The following is a 23505-nucleotide window of genomic DNA, read 5'->3' on the forward strand; positions in this document are numbered from 1 at the left end:
AGTGGCAGAGTGGCAGAGTGGCAGAGTGGCAGGCGGGTGGGTGGAGAGGGGGAGGGGGGCACTTGGAGGTCCAGTCCAGCCTGCAGAGAATGCAGAGCAAGATCTGCTTCACGTTGACCTAACTAAAAAGCCCTGGTGCTGCTTGTTGGTGCGTCCCAATTGCGTTGCGGTGCAGCGACTGGAAACCCAAAGTCCTGCCAGACTGAATTTTTGGAGGGGGTGGGCAGGCGGAGGAACTTGGCAGCGCGAGCCCAGCAAAGAGCCCAAAACCCAGCAACCACGCCCACGCCCATTAGCTGGGCAGGCCGAGCTGGAGCCCAGTAAGGCCCACCGCTTTCTTTCGCTGCTGCTACCCCACCTTGCCCACCCCTCAAGTCTATCAAGCATGGGAAGGGAAGAAAAAAAAAGTGTTGGGTCACGGTAGAACACGCTAGGCCGTCGAGTCCACCCAGCTTATCCGGCCCGGTCTAGCCGTCTTTGGCACTTTGTTATTGATGAATTACTCGCGTGTAACTGCAATTGGGGGAGCAGAGAAAGCCATTTGGATATTTTGGATCCCATCCATCCGTGGCCCGCCGTCTCCTTGTCCGCCCAGGGCGGTGAGCCGCCGGGTACCTTGCTACGGAGAAAACAAGCAAAGAAGACAGCGCTGTATATGTATAGACGTGGACACGCATGACCTCCTGCAACGTGCCATGATCTCATTGTGCCGCTGCCAGCTAGAGGTTGCCATCGCAGCATGTGGTGGAGATGACTTCGCGGGGGGGATGTGCTAGAGCCAGAACCAGAGCCAGAGCCAGAGCCAGATTGCCAATTTTGGAAGCAAGACGGCCACGACACCGACCGAACCACGAAACCTGGGGAACTCTTCTGTTTTTTGCTACAGCACGAAGTAGGCTCTCGACATCCCACGCGCCACAAACCTAACAAACTCGGGCATGGGGTCGTCTGTCTTGGACGAGACTGCCATCTCGTATATCAGCTTGGCCGGCAGGTCCCAGCCCTCATCCGCTCCAGGCCATCTCTTGTCTGAGACAGAATATGTACATCATGCATACATGACCATGTAAAGTGAAAAGCAAAACTCAACGCTGCAAAGGGACAGTATCATATCGTCGGCTTCGGCCCGGATGATAAGAGAACCTCCTGCTTGGATTATTTCTGGTTCCGGATTCGACAATTATTTCTTCATGGATCCCACCAGGATGCTAATGAATAGGTTACCCCGTTTCACGGTTAGTAGGAAATGCGCGGCATCTGCATACACTGCCGCTGCCCTGTATCGTGGTAGGATCATGATTATCGCATCTTTGCATCACCGTGTTGCAGTTGACCCGACAGCATAGGCACATATACCCAACCATCTGTAGGCGTGCTGTAAACTTCGGATATCCTGTCCTGGCCGTCCCGGCCCCCGACCAGGTCTTATCGTTATCGTGTCGGAGAAGCTTAATCGGTGGGTCACCAGGCACGGCCAGTGAAACATCGTCATCCGATCCAGCTCGTGCCAAAAACTAGTCCTCCGAACTTTGTTCCTACAGAATTGATCCCTGGGCCACCTCTACACCAATAACTCGGGGTCTAGGGCTATGGCAACGGACGGCGCGTATGTATGATGCATCGTGAGACATAGGGACAGCACACTTCCACTTCCCTCACTATGGACGGCCCTGAGGACGGTCGTCCCAACGGCCGCCGGCTCAATGGGCATGGGCACGGGAACGGGCACGCGCCCTTGTACCGGATGAGCTCCAACCACAGCAGCACAAGCGTCTTCGAGGATGTCGAGATGGCCCACGATGAGCTCTTCTCCGGCCCCGTCGCCGAGAGCTTGCCCACCAGCGTGTCGGCCTTCTCACATCGCCGCGGTCGCGCCGATTCCACCGCGAGCTTTACGTACTACAACGAGGACGAGGAGGAACCCGCTGTCTACGATGACGATGGCCGGCCGCTGTACGACGAGGACGGCTCGGTCGCATTGGATATCGACGATATCCCCTTTGGTCTGGAGACCCAGGCCGTGGACGATGACAGCTCCATGGCAGACCTTGACCAAGAAGACAGCAACGAGGACTTTGCTATGCGCCGAAGGTCGTCCACCCACTCGCGGAGCTCTGTACACGCGAGGTTACTGCGAACCAACAGCGGTCGCTCCGATACAAGTGCTGAGCTTTCTGGCCGCATAAGCCAGAAGCTATACATGGTCAACGAGGATCTTACGGTTGTCATTGCCGGTTTCCGCACCAGCCGTATAGGCTTTGCCATCTACCTATTCTTGTGTCTAGCCACTCTTGGCGCTGCCTATCTACTTCTCCGGTGGCTTCCTCGTTGGCATGTCAGGTTGATAGGAGAGCCATGCCCGCTTCACAGGTGCGATTGGGTTGTCCTCGAAAACCAATGGGGCGAGTTCTCGATACTCCCGGTGTCCGCCCGTCCCTACGACCGCCCGCTGTCCACCGTCTTCGGAGCACCTGAGAAGCTATTTGCGCAAATGTTCGATGACGACGCAGATCCGCTGTTCTCGGAACTTCGCGTGTTGAATTACCGTTATGTGCGCCTGTTCTTCCACCCTCTGAAAGACAAGTTCGTCATCTGCAGTGGGTGGCAGGACCCCAGCTGGACCCATGTTCGGGCCCTTCGCGCTGGAATAGACGGAGAAGAGAAGGAGCAGCGCGAGTATGTATTTGGATCAAACATGATCGATATCGAGCAGAAGTCTATACCGCAACTCCTTGTCGACGAGGTGTTCCATCCCTTTTATGTTTTCCAGATCGCCAGCTTGATCCTCTGGTCCCTCGATGAGTACTATTACTATGCTGTCTGCATCTTTGTCATGTCTGCAGGTAGTATCATAGCTACGCTTGTCGAGACCCGCTCGACGATGAAGCGGCTTCGCGAGATCTCCCGCTTCGAATGCGACGTGCGAGTACTTCGAAACGGATTCTGGGCGAATGTTTGTTCAAGCGACTTGGTCCCCGGAGATGTCTACGAGGTCAGCGATCCAAGTCTGTCACAGTTTCCAAGTGACAGTCTCCTGTTGAGTGGCGATTGCATCGTCAACGAGAGCATGCTCACAGGCGAGTCGGTGCCTGTATCCAAGATACCTGCTACAGATGAGACTCTGAGCTCCATGGGCTTAGGTGCTGCCACAGTCTCTCCCGAAACCGCCCGCCACTTTCTGTTCTGCGGCACTAAGATCATCCGAGCAAGGCGACCCCAGGATGGCGGAGAAGATGAAGGTGTTGCGTTAGCCATGGTCGTAAGGACTGGCTTTAACACAACAAAGGGCTCACTCGTTCGCTCCATGTTGTTCCCAAAGCCGTCTGGTTTTAAGTTCTACCGCGACTCCTTCCGCTACATAGCGGTCATGGGATGCGTAGCTCTCCTCGGCTTCGTTGTATCGTTTGTCAACTTCATCCGCCTTGGACTGGCGTGGCACTTGATTGTAGTCCGAGCCCTAGATCTGATCACAATCGTCGTGCCCCCGGCTTTGCCAGCTACTCTGACGATCGGTACGAATTTTGCACTGAGCCGGCTCAAAAAGAAGCAGATCTTCTGCATCAGTCCCCAGAGGGTCAACGTTGGAGGGAAGCTCGACGTCATGTGCTTTGACAAAACAGGTACCCTGACGGAGGAAGGTCTCGATGTCCTGGGCCTACGGCTTGTTTCTCGATCCACCAAGAAATTTGATGAGATGGTGTCGAAGGCATCCTCGCTTGTACGCCCAACGGACTACGAGACCACCCCGCAGAACCTTCACGACAGCAGCCGGGCGGCCTTATTTACGATGGCCACCTGCCACTCACTTCGATCCGTGGACGACGAGCTTGTTGGTGATCCTCTCGATCTCAAAATGTTTGAGTTTACTGGATGGTCCTTCGAAGAAGGCCATGGTGGTGGTGGTGAACAGGAGGACGAGGAGCAGGGTGGATTGTCTCCCTCGGTTGCACGCCCGCCACCCTTGCCTCTCTACGATACCAATGAGTTTGGATCTGCTCAGGGGAGAAACGTACAGGTTGAACTGGGTGTTTTGAAATCCTTCGAGTTTGTTTCACAGCTCCGCCGTGCCAGCGTCATTGTACGAGCGTTTGGGCAGCAGAGTGTGGATATATATGTGAAGGGGGCACCAGAGTGCATGAGAGAGATCTGTCGTGCGGAGTCATTCCCGTCGGACTACGAGGAGCTACTCTCCTACTATACGCACAAGGGGTATCGAGTCATTGCCTGCGCAACAAAGCATCTTAAGAAGCTGTCTTGGGTCAAGACCCAAAAGATGAAGCGACAAGATGTTGAGTCAGACCTCGACTTCGTGGGCTTTATCATATTTGAGAACAAGCTGAAGCCTACTACTGCTGCGGTCTTGAAGGAACTGACACAGTCCAATATCGGCTCGATCATGGTAACAGGAGACAATATTCTCACTGCCATTAGCGTGTCCAGAAACTGTGGCCTCATTCAAAAGAGTGCACCCTGCTTCGTTCCCCATTTTGCAGAAGGGAACTTCCAGGACCCGAATGCTGACCTTCGATGGGAGAGCATTGACGACAACAACCTGAAGCTGGACAGCCGTACTCTACTACCCCTGCCTATCCCAGCTGATCGGGACATTTCTCTGCCATACGACATTACAAATCTGTCAAACTACTCTCTCGCTGTCAGTGGAGATGTGTTCCGCTGGGTCATCGACTACGCTCCCACAGATGTCCTTCACAGGATGCTCATTCGTGGCAAGATTTTTGCCCGGATGTCACCAGACGAGAAGCACGAGCTCGTAGAGAAACTACAGAGCATTGACTACTGTGTGGGCTTCTGCGGAGATGGCGCCAACGACTGTGGTGCGCTGAAAGCAGCAGATGTGGGCATATCTCTTTCGGAAGCTGAGGCCTCCGTGGCAGCGCCTTTCACTTCAAGAGTCTTCGACATCCGCTGTGTGCCAGATGTCATTCGCGAGGGTAGAGCGGCTCTGGTCACCAGCTTCAGCTGCTTCAAGTTCATGAGTCTCTACTCGGCTATCCAGTTCACCTCGGTCAGCTTCCTCTACGCGTCGGCGTCCAACCTCGGCGACTTCCAGTTCCTGTTCATCGATGTGCTCCTCATTCTGCCCATCGCCATCTTCATGGGCTGGTCCGGGCCCTTCCCCGTCCTCAGCCGGAAGCGGCCGACGGCCGACCTGGTCTCGCGGAAGGTCCTGACGCCGCTCCTGGGCCAGATCATCATCTGCATCCTCATCCAGGCGGCCGCCTGGCTGCTCGTCCGCGAGCAGGACTGGTACATCCCGCCGCACGTCAACCCGGACAAGTCCAATATCAAAAACTCCGAGAACACGGCCCTGTTCCTAGTCTCGTGCTTCGAATACACGCTGATCGGCGTCGTGCTGAGCGCCGGCCGCCCCTTCCGCCAGCCCATGGTCCAGAACTGGCCCTTCATGGCCACCATCGTCGGCGCCATCGCCATCACCGGCTACATGGTGCTCGGCCCCGCCCGCGGCGTCAAGCACCTCATGCAGCTGACCAGCATCTCGGCCTCGTTCAAGGTCACCCTGCTCGCCCTCGGCGTCGCCTACCTGATCCTGGCCTGGACCGCCGAGAACTACCTGCTGCAGAAGGTCGCCCGCCTCGTCGGCGCCGCCAAGCTCGCCGTCACCAAGACCCCCAAGAGGAGGAAGGAGTACAAGGTCATTGCGGAGCGCATGCGGATCTAGAAGGGATGGTGCAGATCAGGGGAGACGAGGGCTGGGCTTGGTACAATATATAGAATTTTGAATTTAACGGCATGATATCATTTCGGATTAGTCCTTGTCTTGTATCTTGTTGTGCAGCCTTTTTCTTCGCGGGGATGCAGAAGTATACAGATGAAGATGAGGTGTAGTTCTTGGAGACCGCAAGATCGAGCTATGCCCATGGGTTCAGGTCAAGAGCGGAGGACACCCAGATCATGATTCAAAGAAAAATCTCTAGCAATAACGAAGCTCAAATAATCAGGTTTCCTTTCTCATCTGGCTGATTGTGAATCTTGTTCCCGGTGAAGGATCTCATGCTCGACGCATGTACATACCGCATCTGTTTTCCTATTCCGTGTGGGAAGGACGAAGCGATATCACTGGTTCAAGTCAACATGTCGAAAACTCTTGAAATGCTTTAGTTCTTTTTGACCATTCTACACGGACGGGTATATCTGCACTGTAGGCAAGTTCGACCTGCCCTGCCATGCGGAAGGCGACATAAATACACCCATCCCTACGCTGTTTTGGCCCCGCCCTTATATACAACAGATCCATTTACTCCTCCGCTCCCGACTCGTCGGCGTTGTCGCCGTTGGCCAGGGCGGACCTGGGCACCTCGAACACAACGGCGCCGTTCTTGGCGCCCTGGACCTTCTTCCACTTGCCGAAGCGGTGCTCCTTGCCGACGGCTGCGACGACGCACAGGCCGTCCTTGCCGCGGTCGCCGCGCTCGAAGACCGAGATGTCGTTCACGACGCCCTTGACCAGCCAGGAGTCGGCCCCGACGCTGCTGAGGGCCTTGCGCTGGTCGTCCGAGTCCTCAGACACGCCGTTGAACTCGGGGGAAGAGTCTCGCGCGTCGGCCTCGCACAGTGAGCCCAGGGGCTCGATGGACCGCTTGTCCTGGCTCAGCTTCCACAGCTTGATGCAGCCGTCCCAGCTGCCGGACACGATGACGTCCGAGTACGGGACAGTCCGCAGGGCCGTGATCCAGCGCGGCTGAGGGGGTGGGACGATCCTGGGGTCCGGGTGCACCTCTGCCGAAGCTTCCTCGGGCTTCAGGGGCGCCTCCAGCCCGTGGGCTTGTGGCATGATATAAAGCGGCTTCTTCTTCGTTATACTCCATAGAGCACTGCGCCCCGTGTTAGTGATGAGAACTATGAAAGGTTCACCGAAAGGGGCCAAAAGGCTGCTTACATGCTTCCATTGTCGGACCCTGTTACAAATAATTCCTCGTCGATCATGGCGACTCTGTCCATGCTGCCTTCCACAGCTAATGATCGTGGGTCAATGTTGGGCAGACGCTTCTTGTCAAAGTTCCCGCCACCGCGGAACACTAATTGTGTCTCTTCTGCGACTTTCCATAACCGAGCAGACCGATCCCGGGCACCAACCGACACGCAGCGTTCGAGGGCGAGGGCGTCAATGTCGACAACGTGGTCTGCGTGGCCGAACAAGGTCTCGATGTAGGCCATCTCGTCGAGACTCCAGACTTTTATTGTTCTGTCTTTGCTCGCGGAATATAGCTGATTCGACCCCCTTCTGAAAGCCAGGGCGGTGACGGCATCACGGTGGTGCAGCCAGGCCCGGAGAGGCTTCAGATTGCTGTCGTATACCACCAGGCGCCGGTCTGTGCCTCCGGTGACCACAAACTTGCCGTCTTGCGAGGCGGCAATGCAGAGAATCTCGCCCGCTACGTGGCCCTGGTACGTCTTGTCCTTGGCCTTGTTCTTGGAGGGCTTGAGCACGGCGACCTTGTCTGGTTTCTTGCGCGGGGGCGCTTGCCTCTTGGGCTTCTTCTTGGTGGTCTGGGGATATTGGTCCTTGGGCAGGTCCTGTATCCTCCACTTGACTATCGTTCGGTCCTTGGAGGCGGTGTAGGCATAAGGGGGGCAGGTAGTAATATTTGTGGTGGAGAGGGTATCGGCGCGGAAGAGGCAGTGGGTGGCCTTGTGGAAATCCAGCTCGTCTGCGACCTGGCGGAAGACCTTGCCCTTGGATGCGGCCACGTCTTCCTTGAGACGCTCTGCTATCAGATCGCGGTCCACGTCCTCGGCATTGAAGCCCACCACGGTCTCCTCCTCTCGCCGCACGCGCTCCAGGTATCGCTCTGCTAATCTGAGCCGCTTCTCGGCCGCGGTCTCGCCTTCCTTCTCCGAGTCGGAGCCGGCTTCGTCACCGTCCTGGTCTTCGGCGGGCCCGTCGTCGCCGTCGTCGGAATCGCTGCCGGATATCGACTCGTCATCGCGCTCCTGTCGTCTCTTTGGCGGCGGTGCCTTGGTGGGCGCCTTGGCAGCAGACTTTGTGTTGGTGGCCAGCCGCTTCTTGGGGCCATTGGCGGACGTGGGCGCGGTCTTGCGCTTCTTCTGCGCAGAGGGAGCTGTGAAGAAGGACGACATGGCGGGCGAGCGGTCGTGGCTGTCGCTTCTTTTCTTCGCAACTGAACGAGGCGTCGTAGAAGCCCACCTCCAAAATGGCCTGCCAAAAAAAGTTTCGACTTTGAGCGTCGAGGAAAAAAAGTTGATAGCGGGACACTTGCAGGGGTCTCAGGTCCAATCCGGGCCTAACGCACCACGGGCGAGACAGGGGTCTCCACCGATCTGTGGCTCTGCTCGACAGTGGAGTTTTACAGAGTTGCCAGCAGGCGACTACACGGCCACAGGTGGCTCAACCTCCGACCTCCGACCTCCGACGCGGTCCCACCCAGCTGGGGGAAGGCCATTGAGGCCACTGAACTAAAGCCGCTGAGGCCACTGAGGCCCGCGAGGCCCGTGGCGCTGGGCAGGCTGCAGGTGGGCGCTGGGGCCCGGAGCTGGGCCTTCGAGTGGGCACCTGGTTGGGGAGAAAGCTCCCAGGCGCCGTCTGCCGTCCGCCGTCAGTGCTCGCCAGGCTGAAGCTCTGCTGCGCGTCGAGCCAACGTAGGTCGCTCCGCTCACTCTCGACGGAAGGCTGGAGCTTCTTCAATCTTGGTGACAGCAAACCCCACGACCCGCAGACGAGCGATTCCATTCCCGCGGCGTGCCACGTTCCATTAGACGCAGAGCAGCGATAGAAGAGTCCCCGGCGCGCTATTCTTCCTTTCCAATTCCCAATCTACGGACATTGTCGGGACCCGAAGCTTCCTCGACAGCTTGGTTCTCCCCAACAACAGCTTGCTGCAGTACCATTCGACGTCTTCTCGTTCATCGCTGATTACGTCTCAAGATGTGCGAAATCCCCCGCCGTCGCTGAAGCTGTACGAGATCGCTGACCATCCCTATCAGGGAGGTGCTACTAGGAATTACCGGCAAGGACTTTGCCCTCATCGCCGCCTCGAAAGCCGCTATGCGCGGCGCCACTGTTCTGAAGGCTTCCGACGACAAGACCAGACAACTCAACAAGAACACCCTGATGGCCTATTCTGGAGAGGCAGGAGATACCGGTATGTTTTTCTTTGGGCGGGTGCGGTCTACCGTGGGCGCCTGATATGCTGACAGATCGCCGCCACCAGTCCAGTTCGCCGAGTACATCCAAGCGAATGCCCAGCTCTACTCGATGCGCAATGAGACCGACCTGTCCCCCAGTGCCCTGGCGAACTACGTCCGCGGCGAACTGGCCACCAGCCTGCGGTCGAGAAAGCCCTACAACGTCAACCTGCTGTTGGGCGGTGTTGACCCCATCACACACAAGCCCAGCCTGTTCTGGCTCGACTACCTAGCATCGCTGGCGCCCGTCCCCTACGCTGCCCACGGCTACGCACAGTACTACTGCCTGTCTATTCTCGATAAGCACCACAGCCCCGGCATCAGCCTGGGCGAGGGCATCAAGCTGCTGGAGATGTGCACGGACGAGTTGAAGAGGAGAATGCCCATCGACTTCAAGGGCATGACAGTCAAGGCCGTCACCAAGAACGGCATCGTGGATATCGAGTTCAACGACGACAAGATAGTCAAGTGCGCATGATGAGGGCGCGGGAGCTATTTCTGGACTGGCAAGGCACAGATGTACAATAGACGAGAGGGTCGCGTTTGACGCGATGGATCACTCTTATCGCACGGGATGGCTGTGTTCCAAGGGGAAAAAAAGACAGAATACTATCTTGCTGCCGACCCTTACTGTGTCTGTTTTGAGATTTTGTTTCGTCTCACTATTGGCAACATGCTTCTTTGGCCCATGACGACTTACCATGCCAATGACAGTGTCACAGTCATGACTCCGAAATGGAAGGAAGTCAACATGCTCATACTGTCCTATCTAGATGTACCTACCTTTCGCGTGTTGGACGAAACTGATGGAAGGGTCATGGCCCACGTCCCGGTCGCAGCAGGGTCGGCGATGTGGGCATCTGTATGATAATCGCAACCTGGTGCAGTAGCTAGGTGCTATGGCACGCATATTCCTTGCCCGCCCACAGCCAACCTTGTACGGTACCGTGGCAGGCGTGGCTATCAAGGGATAAGGCGTCAGGGCCGTTTGGGGTCCGTAAAGAATTAACTCGCGGGAGGGTTTTTGTTCCTTGCATCACTCCCAGTCCATGAGGTTCGGCAGATTAGGTCAGCATACTGAGGGCGGTGCATGATTCAATAATATGCGCGTCGCTGTATACCTGGCATGGAACCTGAGAGGACCTGGAAGCAGCCGCAAGTTTCTAGGCGGTGAGGATTGCGTGCCGTCACAGTCGCCAGAAGTCTAATCAGCCCCTGGCAGGCGTTCCTATTGGAGGGAGGCTAGCAGCTGACAAGGGGGGGCGCCATCACTCTCGCTAGGGGCCGCACTTCTAGACCCCAGAAGAGAACAAAGGTGGGTGGTGTGTGGGATGGCCGTTGCCCATCCGCAACCACAGACCACTTGACCAGTCGGGGGTTGAACATCTGACGAAATACGTCGCAGCGGCTTTCAGTCAAGACTCAGCAGAGACCACCAGGGTTTTCGAATGACTATATGCTAACTTACCTCCTAGCCCCGCGATGTTCTCGCAGATAGACACAGGGCAGATACTTGGGTGGCAATAGCAAAGCAAACCCAGCAACAAAGGCAGCTTCCTGCCAATAAGTTGTCAGAGGGCCAACGTAACTTGTCCAGTACGTACTGTATTGTGTGGGGGGAGGGTTGAGGCTCCCCTGTTCCGGCGTTGGAAGGCTCTGATGGCCCTTGCTTGAAGGCGAACCTAGTGCGAGTTACTTCGCTACCACAGATATGTTGTCGACCGTGGAAGCAAACGGAAACGCATCACCGTGACGGAGGCAGGACCGCCCATAAGCAAACTTTTTGCATTCTGTAGGTCAAGTTCATTCTATGGTATCTAGTGCCATAGGGCACCAATGGTGCTTCAGATACATACTTCGGCAGTGCTCGGATACCTTAACAAGCCCCTGCTCCAGAAGACGTTTGACAGCTCGTGGCCACATGCACAAATAGAGTGCTTGCCACGACCCTGATTCAAGGAGCTGGACAAGATTTGTTCGTGCCTGCCGGCCTGCCACGCCTCGAGGCTAGTCTCCTGGAAAATTCACGACGGGCGGCGGCGTCTCCAGCGGGTGAAGGCTGTCAGGGAGCTCTCGTCATCTCCACCAGAGTGGCCAATCTTGCTCGAACGCTCCGTGTAAGCCAGTCAGAGTCGACCGACTACTGCAAGAGGCGGTCATCTCTGCTGCAAAGCGTACCATAGCACACCAAGGCCAACCACGCTGGGCACACACACACACTCACACCCACTCGCGCTTGTCACTCACACACACACAGGCCCCGGTTAGCTGGGCTGGAGAGAGAAAAAAAAAATTCCCATCTGGCAACCAATGGGTTTTGGCCTGCAGAGCCCGCTGGTACTGGTGCACTGCGCTGCTGGCCCCCGTTGCGCTGCCCGCTGCAAGGAGACAGACACTGGACTGGACCCAAGGACGCTAACGGTTTTGTGGCCAAACCTGCCTGCCAGCCTGCCCAGCCTGCCACCCGCCTGGGGGGTTTTTTCCTAACAGTCGAAAGATTTGCAGAGACACTTGATAAAATCTTTCTGCCTCCCGTCCCACGTCCCAACCTTTCCCTCTCACATCCACCCACCAACCCTTCCTTCTCCTCGACGAGAATCTCCCCTCACAACACAGAGTTCTGCATTTGGTCTCTTGTCTTCTTTCCTTTGAAAAAAAGATCGGTTTTCTTTTTTATTCAGAGGACCTTGGAAGACTTTTCCCCCCCACTAGACGTGATTTAGAGCAGTTCGTTCAGACGCAGCTGCCCGAGGTCACCACAAACGCAAACAAGACACAACCCATAATACCCAACTGAGAGAGCACCTGAGAGCATCTTCGGCTTTCATCCACTCTCTTCACTTCTGTCGTCGGTTGTGTTTCTCAGCACTCGACGCCAAAAGCCCTCCCAAGAATAATCAGCAGTCACTTTTTGCCTCACCACTCTCATTTCTCTTCTAGAACACCCGTTCTTTCTGGAGAGATCTAATCGGCTGGGACGAATCGGAAAAATTTGCAATCTGCAATTCACACAAGCACCTCCATCCCAACGACCGTCCACGACTTGCAAACGCACCTCCCTCGGTCCTACGCAACATCTTCCAACACCATGGCTGATCAACTCAACATGAACGGCCTCAGCCTCGTTGAGCAGCAGGCTCCCACTGGCGGCCGCTCCTACATCCCGCCTCACATGCGATCCCGCGGCGGTGGCCACGCTGGTGGCCCTCCCGCTGGCCCCCCGGCCGGTCCTCCTGCCATGAACGGCGGTCTTAACAACAGCGCCTGGGCTGGGTAAGTGAAACCCCTCCAACACTTTTCGTACAAACCTATCCGGAGTCTCGTGGTCCCGCAACCGCCTGAACGATATTCTGCTCAGTATAACCCGCTGCTAACCTGACGACTTCTAGTAACAACGCCTACGACGCTCGTCCTGCTCCCGCTGGATGGCCCACCCCTGGCGCCCCTGCCGCTCCCGCATTTGATGGTCCTCCCCCTCCCCAACAGCGCGGATCTGGCTGGGGTGGCAGAGGCGGCGGTGGCGGTGGATTCGAGCGCGGCGGCTACGCTGGCCACGGCGGCCAAGGCGGCGGTCAAGGTGGCGGCGCTCACGCCCGCGGCTCTGGTGATGGTCAGTGGAGAGATGGTAAGCACGTCGCCGGCCCTGCCAACCCGCGCGTCGAGCGCGAACTCTTTGGTACCCCCGACGACCCGTCGAAGCAGCACACCGGTATCAACTTTGAGAAGTACGACGACATCCCCGTCGAGGCTTCCGGTCACGATGTCCCTGAGCCCGTCCTGACCTTCACCAACCCTCCCCTGGATGACCACCTCATCCGCAACATTGAGCTTGCCCGCTACAAGATGCCCACCCCCGTCCAGAAGTACTCCATCCCCATCGTCATGGGCGGACGTGACTTGATGGCTTGTGCCCAGACCGGTTCCGGAAAGACTGGTGGTTTCCTCTTCCCCATCCTGTCCCAGGCCTTCCAGACTGGCCCCTCTGCCACCCCTGCCGGTGCTGGTGGTTTCGGCCGCCAGCGCAAGGCCTACCCCACATCGCTGATTCTGGCTCCTACCCGTGAGCTGGTCTCTCAGATCTACGAGGAGTCCCGCAAGTTCGCTTACCGATCCTGGGTCCGCCCTTGCGTTGTCTACGGTGGTGCCGACATCGGTTCCCAGCTCCGCCAGATCGAGCGTGGCTGCGATCTGTTGGTCGCAACTCCTGGTCGTCTTGTCGATCTCATAGAGCGTGGTCGCATCTCGCTCCAGAACATCAAGTACCTGATTCTCGATGAGGCTGACCGTATGCTGGACATGGGTTTCGAGCCTCAGATCCGCCGAATCGTCGAGGGCGAGGATATGCCCAACGTCCAGAACCGCCAGACCCTCATGTTCTCCGCCACCTTCCCCCGCGACATCCAGATGTTGGCCCGCGACTTCTTGAAGGACTACGTCTTCCTGTCGGTTGGACGTGTTGGTTCCACCTCGGAGAACATCACCCAGAAGGTCGAGTACGTTGAGGACGTTGACAAGCGCTCTGTCCTTCTCGACATCCTCCACACCCACGGCGGCGGTCTCACCTTGATCTTCGTCGAGACCAAGCGCATGGCCGATTCCCTGTCGGACTTCCTTATCAACCAGAACTTCCCGGCCACCTCCATCCACGGTGACCGAACCCAGCGTGAGCGTGAGCGCGCCCTGGAGATGTTCCGTAACGGCAGATGCCCCATCCTCGTCGCCACTGCTGTCGCTGCTCGTGGTCTCGATATCCCCAACGTTACCCACGTTGTCAACTACGATCTCCCCACCGACATTGACGACTACGTCCACCGTATCGGTCGTACCGGTCGTGCAGGTAACACTGGTTCAGCCACTGCCTTCTTCAACCGCGGCAACCGTGGTGTCGTCAGAGAGCTTCTCGACCTCCTCAAGGAGGCCAACCAGGAGGTTCCCGCCTTCCTGGAGACTATTGCCCGCGAGAGCTCCTTTGGCGGCGGTGGCCGTGGCGGTCGATCGGGTGGTGGCCGTGGTCGTGGCCAGGGTGCCAACCGTGACTTCCGCAAGTTTGGCGGCGGCGGCGGCGGCGGCGGTAGCGGCTTCGGTGGAGGCTTTGGCGGTCCTCCCTCGGGTGGCAGCTACGGCGGCGGCGGCGCTCCTGGCGGTGGCTTCTCCGGCGGCGCTGGAGGCTACGGCGGTGGCTACGGTGGTGGCTACGGCGGTGGTGGTGGCGGTGGCAGCTACGGCAACCCTAGCGGTCCTGGCGGCCAGGCTTCCTGGTGGTAAATCACCACCGTGCCGCATTTCCATTCTTCCCGGCTCCTACAAGGAGGCGGAAGCCGCGATGGGAATGGAAAGCTGGCCTCACATCGCGGCACACATACTTTTCCTTTCTTTTTCACGATTTCATGTTTTCCGGTTCATGGATGTTTTTTTCAGCTCAGTTATTGGCATTTCCCAGCACGTTTCATGCGACATAACTCCCTTCTACCGATGGACACACAAGATGCCCTCATCCAGGAAAGGCAGGGTCGGGTCCGTCGGCAAAGGACTCGAGCACACGATAGACAGCATTCGTCTTTTGTTTCGGCTGCAGTACAGAACGCATGATGATACCCATAGAAGTCCCCCCGTTTGCGGTGGGACGACTTGCGAGCAGCTACAGGAGACTTAGAAGGTCAGACAGACGCCTTCAGAAAGCAGATGAGACTTTTTGTCCGAGGAACACATGGAGGCACATGTTCCGGACGGAAAGGTCTCGTCTGATCGACGCGTTTACGACACTCATGACGTCTATTATGCTGCGATGTACCTGCTTTAGGCCTCGAGGGGAGGCACCAAGCAAGGATGGTCATTCCCAGTTTCACATAGAACGGGGTTTTTCGCTCAGCTGCGTTGCGGCCGAAAGATTCGTTGATGGTATTCCCATAGACAAAAGTGGATTTCTCGGTTCTCTGGCCGGCAAGCTCGCATGGAGAGCTCGCCACGGCAGGGGAACTTGATAGAAGGGCTCAATGAAGATGGTAGACTGGTTACCTGTTCCGAGGCATTAATGGACATGACACAAAAAAAAGTCAAGGCGTCTCGGCGAGCAGGTGATGGCTCTCAATAGGGTCCAGGGATTCTTGGGTGAATCCTAGGATCGCAACAACAGCCCCAGGTTTGGCCTAGGAAGGCTGCTCATTCGACGGAATCAGGGTTGACTCCTGTCCATTGCCACGAAGAAAGGCAGATGGACGGTGGTCATAAATGCAGATATCGGCTGAGGCAGTTTCGGCCCTACGCGGTTTCGATGCTGTGGTGGACAAGCATAAGGATGCATCCACGACGGACTGAGAACTCCCATAATAAAAAAAAATCTCTTGTTTCTTACATCTGACTTATTTGCCTGAACTGTGATGTGACGAAATATAGACTGTCGGCAGTCCCTGATGCTATGCTGGACGTCTCGTCATAGTGGACAGCTCCATCTTACTAGGAAACTGGCAGAGTGAAAGGGCCTGAGATGATCTGGTGAAGCTTCATGATTGGCATCTGCCTGGCGTAGTGTAGTGTACATGACAACAAATAGGTCATATTGTAGGAAACCACCGACGCCGGACATCTAGGATTGGTAGCTCTTGATAATCTAGATGATTCCCATACCTTGTATTGGCGTCGTAGTATATCAACACCGGAGCGTGCTGTCATGGCTGAGTACGGAGGCAGTAAGTAATAAGCCCACCAAGAAGCATTCGTTGAAGTTATGTGGTGCCGAAAGACCGCATCCATTCCTTCACTCTGCTCATCCACAGAAGCACAACAACAACTTGGATTTAGTCAATACGTTTATATTCATTGATCAACACATCACAACAGTGGACTATACTTCAGTTTGACTGTTTGTAAAACTACTGGGGGAAGACCACGTCCAGATATGTCGACCTGGGTTCGCGAGGCTACGGGAACGGGTAAAGGTGTGGGTGGTAATGAGCAAGGGTAGGACTACTGAGACTGCACATCCCTGCAAACTCAAGGCGTCGGAGCACGGAGGTTGGCTGGCAAAGGCCAGCTGCAGGCTAGCAGATTAAATTGACAAGCCGACGCGACTCTTGTTCCGTGGCGCCCAGGCCCTGGGATGTACTGTCGGTGGTGCTGGTGGTGCTGGTGTGCTGATGGGCTGGCTGCTGGTGCTGGGAGCTTTTTTGTTGGATGAGGCTAAGCCGCGATAACTGCCAATTTGGCCTGGAGTGGATTTTCGTACCGGTCACTTGGAAGGCAAATCCGGAGGCAATTGCATCCATCACACGCGACACCGAGAGTCAGCGGGCATTTCTGATTCCCACCCCCCAAGACCCTCACTCCCATTCCCATCGCGGCCCATCCCCATCGCCAGCCTTTGCATCTGCATCCGCATCTGCCCTCCACAGGATGCCCCGATCCGTGTCCCGTCGCGTATCGTGATATACATGCCGTGTGGTCGCTGCATCGCCTGGGGCATAGCACCGGTCTGACCTGCCAGCCTGGCGCATCCGAGCTCCCATTCACCACCCCGTTTTCACATCAATTCCCATCATCCATCCCAACCTGGCGAGCTCTTTGTTTGCCAGCCCACGGCCATTCCAGCCGTGATTGACTGAGCCCGAGCCCAGCCTAGCACCAAGCAGCAGCGCAGAAGCAGAAGCAGAAGCAGCTACCTGCCGCGCGTTCCATTCACCATGGACGACGACAATGGCGACCAAAACTCGTCGCGGGCCCCCAGCCCCGGCGCCTTCAAGTCCTCGCGCAACTACGACAGCGACGACGTCGGCGAGCTGAGCTTTGCAGGCGACAACATGGCCCGATCATCGTCGTCCAAGTCCAAGTCCGGCCGCCGCTCCCAGGGCGCCGCCGCGGCCACGGGCGCCGGCGGTGCTGGCTCGTCCTCAGCCAGCACCGTTGGCAAGATCAGGCACCTCAAGAAGGAGGATGGCGAGCCGCTCTGGCGCAAGGACATCCAGTACGACTTCCTGCGCGCCGTCTTCGACAACACCCGCGCCGTCTTCACCAACAGCTACGACCTCCACCAGGACGAGAAGCAGACCTTTGCCGACCTGTACATCGACACCATGGCCAGGAGCAGCAAGACCAGCAAGGTCCTCCGCGACAAATTGCTTAGTGATCGAGAGGCCGCGAAGAGCATGGCCATGGTGTGTCTGCTGGTCAACGTCGGCCGCATGAACACCACCCTCAACTGTATGTATTGCCTCCCGTCGTCCTCCCCAGTTTCCTATGGCCGCTTCGGCTCGTGTCTATGTCAGATAGCTAACAGTACACTTCTCTTCTCCGCAGTCTTCCCTGAGATGCGCGCTCAGCTACGTACCTACCACGCCATCCCTTCTCTCCAAGCCTACCAAGATGCCACGGCCTACAAGCAGCTGCAGGACGCCCCCAGACTCAAATCCATCCTGAAGGGCGCCGCCGAGGATCGCGAGGAGCCGCACTCTCTCAACGACTTCAAGGCCCTGGACGTCCCCAGAACCAACCCCGTGAACCTCATCTTTCTCATCTGCCAGCAGGCGGCACAGATTGCCGAGCTGCACTTCGCCAAGGGCGGCGAGTTTCACGACCTCATCATGCGAACCGAGTATACGAGCGCCTCTCGTGCCAACGCCTTCCTCTGGCTGATGTGGCAGTATCTTGAATCTGACTTCACGGAAGAGGGATGCGAAGAGAACCCTTTTGGCGCGGGTGTCGACTATGGCAGAGATCTTGCCAACCAGGGTGTCCCACGCATGACACCCCTCTCCCCCGAGGAGGAGGCTGCGGAGAATATTGATCCCCAAGAGGAGATCGACTTTGGTCGGGAGAAGCAGGGCCATCGCGCCAAAATCATAGCTGCCGATGCTGCATATCTACAGGATCACCAAACAAAGTCCCGAACCCAAAGGAGCAAGGCCGTCGAGGACGGTCCCGCCGCCGCTATTCTACCTCGCATCAGACCCTCTAAGCATGAGTCGGACGTTGATAGCACCAGATCTACTCCGCCGCCGAGGGCCATTGGCCGTCTGAACGCCAGCGGCACCGGTGCCGGACGTCGGGGCGCCTCCCTCAAGTACCAGCTCTTTGACGCCTCATCACCTGCCGGTCCAGCTAATGCCAGCTTCGACGGCGTCATGCCTCGAAAGCCCCGACCTCCCACGGCACACCAACTCGCCGTTGAGCGCAACAGAAACCAGCGTGTCGAGTACATCCTCACCCGCGATCTGCGGAAGGAGCACCACAAGGCCCGCAAATTACGGCGGCAGGAGGGTGCCCTGGTCAGAGCCAAGCGTCGTCTTGAGGCTATGCCCGACCCTCTAGCGGACAGCGATGACGAGGACTACAGATACCCGGCAGAGAAGAACCCGGCCGCTTTCCGTAGCAGGGGTGTAGGCGGGCTCGCCCCTCTCACCGTCGAGGTCGATGATTTCGGCGAGGAGCTGGCCTCATACTCAGCTTCTCTGCGACGCGCAAACCGTCGCCTTGTTCGTTGGGAGGCTCACGGCGGCGACCTGGGTGTTATTCGACCGGGCAGAAAGAACCGACGATCTGCCCCTGCCAACGGTTCTCCGGGCCTCACAAATGGCGCCTCGCACAGCTTTGACAGCAACATGACCGGCACCAACGGCAACGCCAACGGCGATGTCACCATGGAGGACGCCGACGACCTAGACGACATGGAGAAGGAGCTCCTCGGCCTCGGTGGCGACGAGGACGAAGACAAGGACGAGGATGAGGAGCTCGACGATGTCGACAAGACCCTGCTGGGCATGGACGAGTCCGGCGTGGACGAGTCCGGCGGCGAGGACTAGTAAGCCTCGACAGCCAACCAACCAAAGCTCACATGGCTCTACACGGCCCTCAAGGGCGGTGAAATCTGTAGGTTAGTCTGCGGCTCTCCGGGGGGGGCTTTTGGCCGGCCTCGTGATCGGAGAGAGGGAGAAACGCGGTAGTTTGAGGACGGAAACGGTATTACTACGGCGGACTGACAATCGCGACGGCGTCTGGCGTACTTTGTACAACCTAGCAAAAGGACCAACCAAAAATTTAGGGGCGGGTTTTCCGGTAGTCATGAGGGATTAGAACAAGACCCGTGCGCACTACTAATATTGACTTTTCGTTCTCACCGAGCTCGTCGGTTTGTCGTTGACGCTGCTTGATTTGTGATGCCACGTAGATGGTGGGCGCTCGGCACTGATGCTGTAGAGAACGACCAAGGTAGCGTTTACGAATATGCTATGGTAATGACAACTATGTTTCTAGACCTGCTTGCGTTTAGAGCTTTGTACCAGGTCGAGGACATCAGTCTGGACACCAAAGATGAGCTGGGCACTCCAAGTCTATAAGGGAGTAAACAATACAATTGCGAGGTACTTCTTTCAGTACCTTAATCTTACCGCAGATTTATAATATCACGATATAGGGGATATATAAAGGAGCGGAACAACGTTAATCCGGGGGATCACCCCCTATATAGCAGGCTCATCAGCCCATTTCTTTTGTAGCTCCTCAAGGATCAACTCAAGTCAATTCCCATACTCTCGCGCGCGTTTTAGTGTGACATATGATGATTCAAGTCTCCAGGCTCTTCAGCTCTACTGATATTCTACATTTTTTTCCCCTCTTCGAATGATCGTTATGGCACTTGAACGAAAGAAAAGACTTCCAAGAATACAACCGCTAAACTACCGCATGGTTATACTCATTTATCCGGGCTCCTTTCGGATAAGAAGTCTACCGAGGGCAAAAATCGAGTGCCACGAGAAGAGCTCTTTGTCGGCAGCCGCAGAAGTTCTGCATGACCAAATCTTAAAGGTATAGAGCACCCATATATATAAGAACCAGTCTCGAAACCTTGGTCATGGAGGTTCATTGGAGGGGCAAATATGAAAATAAAGATCGTGATTGCTCTTTCTCTCCCTCTACTACAAATTAGAATGGGAACATCAAAGGTCATCAACTCCTTCTCCGTTTGGCGTCGCTGCCAAGAGTTAGCTTGGTTGCGGTGTTGGCCCCTCGTGAGGGCTAAAATTGCAGTGCAAGTCCCTGATATCGGCGCCTTCGACCACTCGGCCATGTGGCTGCTGCTGAGCAAGACCAGCCACGTTGCCCAACGCCATGATCCCGACGGCTAATCCCCGGTATCGAGTATGTCTTGGAGGGAGGCCCAGCATTCTGACAACAGCACGCGACTGTCTTTAATAGGAACTACCTGGGTCACCTCAGCACGAGCATCGACTGGCAGCCGGTTGCTGACCGAAACCTTGCCATAATTGCTCGATATTCGTCGGGAGACTGTCTGGAGCACTTGATAGCGCCTAGACGCTTCATCTCCAGTGACAATATACACAAAAGCGCAGCAAACTCACAGGCGCCTGTCATATCGGGCTATAGGCGATGATACTTAATTTGAAAATGTACAAAGTTTTGCAGTAGTTGATCGAGATATCCAAAGCGAGCCACCCCTCGACAAGACGGCGACGAGGCAAAAAGAGCCCCTCAAGCTGAAACATGAGATGCGGAGCCCAGGGCATACCGACACCTCCGCGCTCCAAGACTCAGATCGTCTAGCTGATGTGGCGGACGGCCAGGTGAGATACTAGGAGGAAAGAGACGATGCATACAATCCCGGGGCCTGCGAAGGGCCCGGCCCCTCCAGGAGCCTGAATGATCTGGTCTTGGCGCTTAAGCGTCAAGGAAAGTATGAAGAGGCAGCGGCAATATGTCGGCAAGAACTAGAATTATGTATGGAAGAGCTTGAGCGGAATCATCCTTCTACGCTCATCAGCATGAACTACACTCACAGGTGTACTACTCGTAACTCTCCTTCTGGTCAAGCAATCAATCCATTCCATCTATATCTTCCCTCGTATCTGATAGCTGCACCATCGGCAATGTATAGGTGCTAGTCAAGGGTAAAGGGAGTCTATCACGTTCCACACCTTCATACCAACCAGATGGGAATGATATCGTACTCAGCCCTTCGTTGTCCATTTTGGCAATCACACAGTCCTATAGTAGTAAGGTTTTGATAATCCATGGAAAGTTGATTGATGTAAGCTCAGCCCCAAAGGACCCTGACAGAACATCCGGATGGTCCGCATATGTTGAGTAGCCCGGGAAGGCTTGAACAGGGTTGATTTTCAGGAGGTACAATAGAAGTTGCGTACACTGTCCTTAATGTCATCGGCTGTGGGGAGTATTTCGAGGCTCATACCGTAAGAATTATTATACTACTGTGCCTCGAAAGCGTTGCTGAACCATAGGTTTCTCTCGAATAAGATCACTTTTGTTCGCGCACGGGATCAGGTGAATAAAAGAGTGCCCCGCGCTTACGATGCGCCAGAATGTTCGTATTTCCGGAACAAGGACTCCGTTCAACGTGCTAGCATAGATGCAAAGCTCCCTTCTTGCTCGTGGGGGGCCCATTCCTGACTAAGAAAGCCATATTTTAACTTCGCATTGTTGACTTCAATATGCCTTGAATCACCGATGTTGGTATCAAGGTTAACAAAAGCGTATCGCAAACCACCATGCTCCAGTAGCTTTGGATTTTGTACACCCTCGACGAGTTGATTTGAGCTGAGCCGACTAAGCCAGCGTCGAATTTCTCATAAAGGAATACGCTGTATGAATGGTGATTGTAAGATCGACTCGCAATGAAATTTATGTCTTGGTCATGCATCAATGATGGTCTCTGAATGTCCGAGGGTTGTTATGGGACATTACAATGAGCTAGAATGTCGACAATTACCGAACTTCACAGGTATTCGGATATTTCTTTGTTACAGAACGGACATTTTATGACCTTTAGGTATACCATAGGCCGGTTGCGTTTACCTCCTTTGTCTAAATGAAGCTAAAATGATTCTCCACGGGGTGACATTGCGGAAATAATTGCAGCCAAAGTTTGAAGAGTTTGCTGTCCAGATAGCAATTTCAAAGAGCATTCGGAGATTGAGTTTGGTCACAATTCGTCGGCTGTCACTGGTTGCAGTTGTGGTCAATGAAATTATCTCCGGCAATAATCGACCAGGAAGTGATTCGCTTTGTGTAGATGTATGGTGTGATTAATTTGGATACTCGTTGTCTGCTCTTGACAGAACCACAATCCTGCCAGACCAGCTGGACCATATAAAAGTGGACTATGCGTTGGAAATAGCTGTGAAATTGCCTCAGAACTCTTGAACCTTTCCAGTTTTCACCTTTTTTCTTCTAACGTATGTCCCGAACCCAGCTGAACGCAGCTAGCTCGAATTGCGATGTTTGGTGCCGACTCGTTCACAAGTTTCTCAGTATCCCGTGTTTTTGTGGGTTGGGTCCTCATAATCGCGGCAATCTTGCAGTACTGTCATCAAACAAAAATTTCCCATGACTATCCTTCCTAGTGAGTATTTGTGTGCAAAATCCCATTTGTACGGGCTTGTCCGACTTTCAGCACCAGTATGCCCACGACGAACGGACAGCCTTCGGTCAACCTACTGAGTACTCCCACATACATCGTCACTCCGAACACAACAGTGGCGAAATTCAGCCGTCGACGAAATGCCGTGCAAGAGTCCCTTAACCTTAGCGGGTTTCTGGATGTAGAATCGGTATACGGCGTCTATAATCCAAACGACCCAGTTTTTGCTTGCGCGTATAGTCACGGCCTTGTTGTGGAGCGAGCCCTCCAGCGTCGTCCCTTTAAGCCTTTCCTAATCCTTGAAGATGATGCGCTTCATTTGGAGATCAAACAGCCGATGGTGCCAGTGCCTCCTGATGCCGATGCACTCTACGTATCGACGAGTTATTTCGGGGTGAGCACCAGCTCAGGTGAAGCCGTTCCTGGCGGCGTTCTTTACTCTTTTTTATCAGAAGAGAAATTTGATGGCTTGGTGCAGGTGTACAACATGTTATCAACACATGCAGTGCTTATACTATCGGAGCGTTTCGCTCGAAACTGGCAACGATGCTCTGTAGATGCATCCGCTCATTCCGCACATATCGACGTTTTGATTGCTTTAACTCACAGATATTATAATGTGTACGCTCAAAAGCGACCCCTGTTCTACCAGGCTTCGGAGCTGGGGGGAAATGAGCTGGCTACTCGTCTTGACCTGCAAGGAATACGTCTCAATTCATCGGATTCGGGGGATTGGGAAGAAACTAACGTAGAGAGCCCATATTTCGTTAGTCTTGAAATGGCCCGCGATACAGCAAGTTCTTCACGCTGATATGAAGTAATATACTATAATATATCAATTCTAAATCATTCATTATTAAATGTATATTTTTAGTCCTCTATGATACGGTGTTTCCAAGCACGTGATAAATTCCGCAGTGTACGTGGGAGGTTTA

The 23505-nt window shown here is 55.3% G+C and overlaps 5 protein-coding genes across 5 annotated transcripts; 4 read left to right on the plus strand and 1 right to left on the minus strand.

Moving 5' to 3' along the window:
* Positions 1–1660: 1660 nt before the first annotated feature.
* On the plus strand, positions 1661–5701 carry JN550_012896 (uncharacterized protein; the record flags this gene model as incomplete). The annotated part of the gene is made up of 1 exon (XM_049311422.1): positions 1661–5701. One exon carries the CDS (start codon positions 1661–1663, stop codon positions 5699–5701), a length of 4041 nt encoding a protein of 1346 aa, XP_049165157.1.
* A 576-nt stretch (positions 5702–6277) lies between these two features.
* JN550_012897 (uncharacterized protein) lies at positions 6278–8121 on the minus strand (the record flags this gene model as incomplete). The annotated part of the gene is made up of 2 exons (XM_049311423.1): positions 6278–6854; positions 6920–8121. 2 exons carry the CDS (start codon positions 8119–8121, stop codon positions 6278–6280), a joined length of 1779 nt encoding a protein of 592 aa, XP_049165158.1.
* Positions 8122–9046: 925 nt separating this feature from the next.
* Positions 9047–9664, plus strand: JN550_012898 (uncharacterized protein; the record flags this gene model as incomplete). The annotated part of the gene is made up of 2 exons (XM_049311424.1): positions 9047–9143; positions 9213–9664. 2 exons carry the CDS (start codon positions 9047–9049, stop codon positions 9662–9664), a joined length of 549 nt encoding a protein of 182 aa, XP_049165159.1.
* A 2610-nt stretch (positions 9665–12274) lies between these two features.
* JN550_012899 (uncharacterized protein) lies at positions 12275–14451 on the plus strand (the record flags this gene model as incomplete). Its single annotated transcript, XM_049311425.1, has 2 exons — positions 12275–12459; positions 12576–14451. The coding sequence occupies 2 exons, from the start codon at positions 12275–12277 to the stop codon at positions 14449–14451; spliced, it is 2061 nt and encodes a 686-aa protein (XP_049165160.1).
* Positions 14452–16862: 2411 nt separating this feature from the next.
* Positions 16863–18977, plus strand: JN550_012900 (uncharacterized protein; the record flags this gene model as incomplete). Its single annotated transcript, XM_049311426.1, has 2 exons — positions 16863–17379; positions 17476–18977. The coding sequence occupies 2 exons, from the start codon at positions 16863–16865 to the stop codon at positions 18975–18977; spliced, it is 2019 nt and encodes a 672-aa protein (XP_049165161.1).
* Between the last annotated feature and the right edge of the window lie 4528 nt (positions 18978–23505).

Source organism: Neoarthrinium moseri (assembly GCF_022829205.1).
Source record: "Neoarthrinium moseri strain CBS 164.80 chromosome Unknown scaffold97_Wmoseri_CBS_16480, whole genome shotgun sequence".
NCBI lineage: Eukaryota > Fungi > Ascomycota > Sordariomycetes > Amphisphaeriales > Apiosporaceae > Neoarthrinium > Neoarthrinium moseri.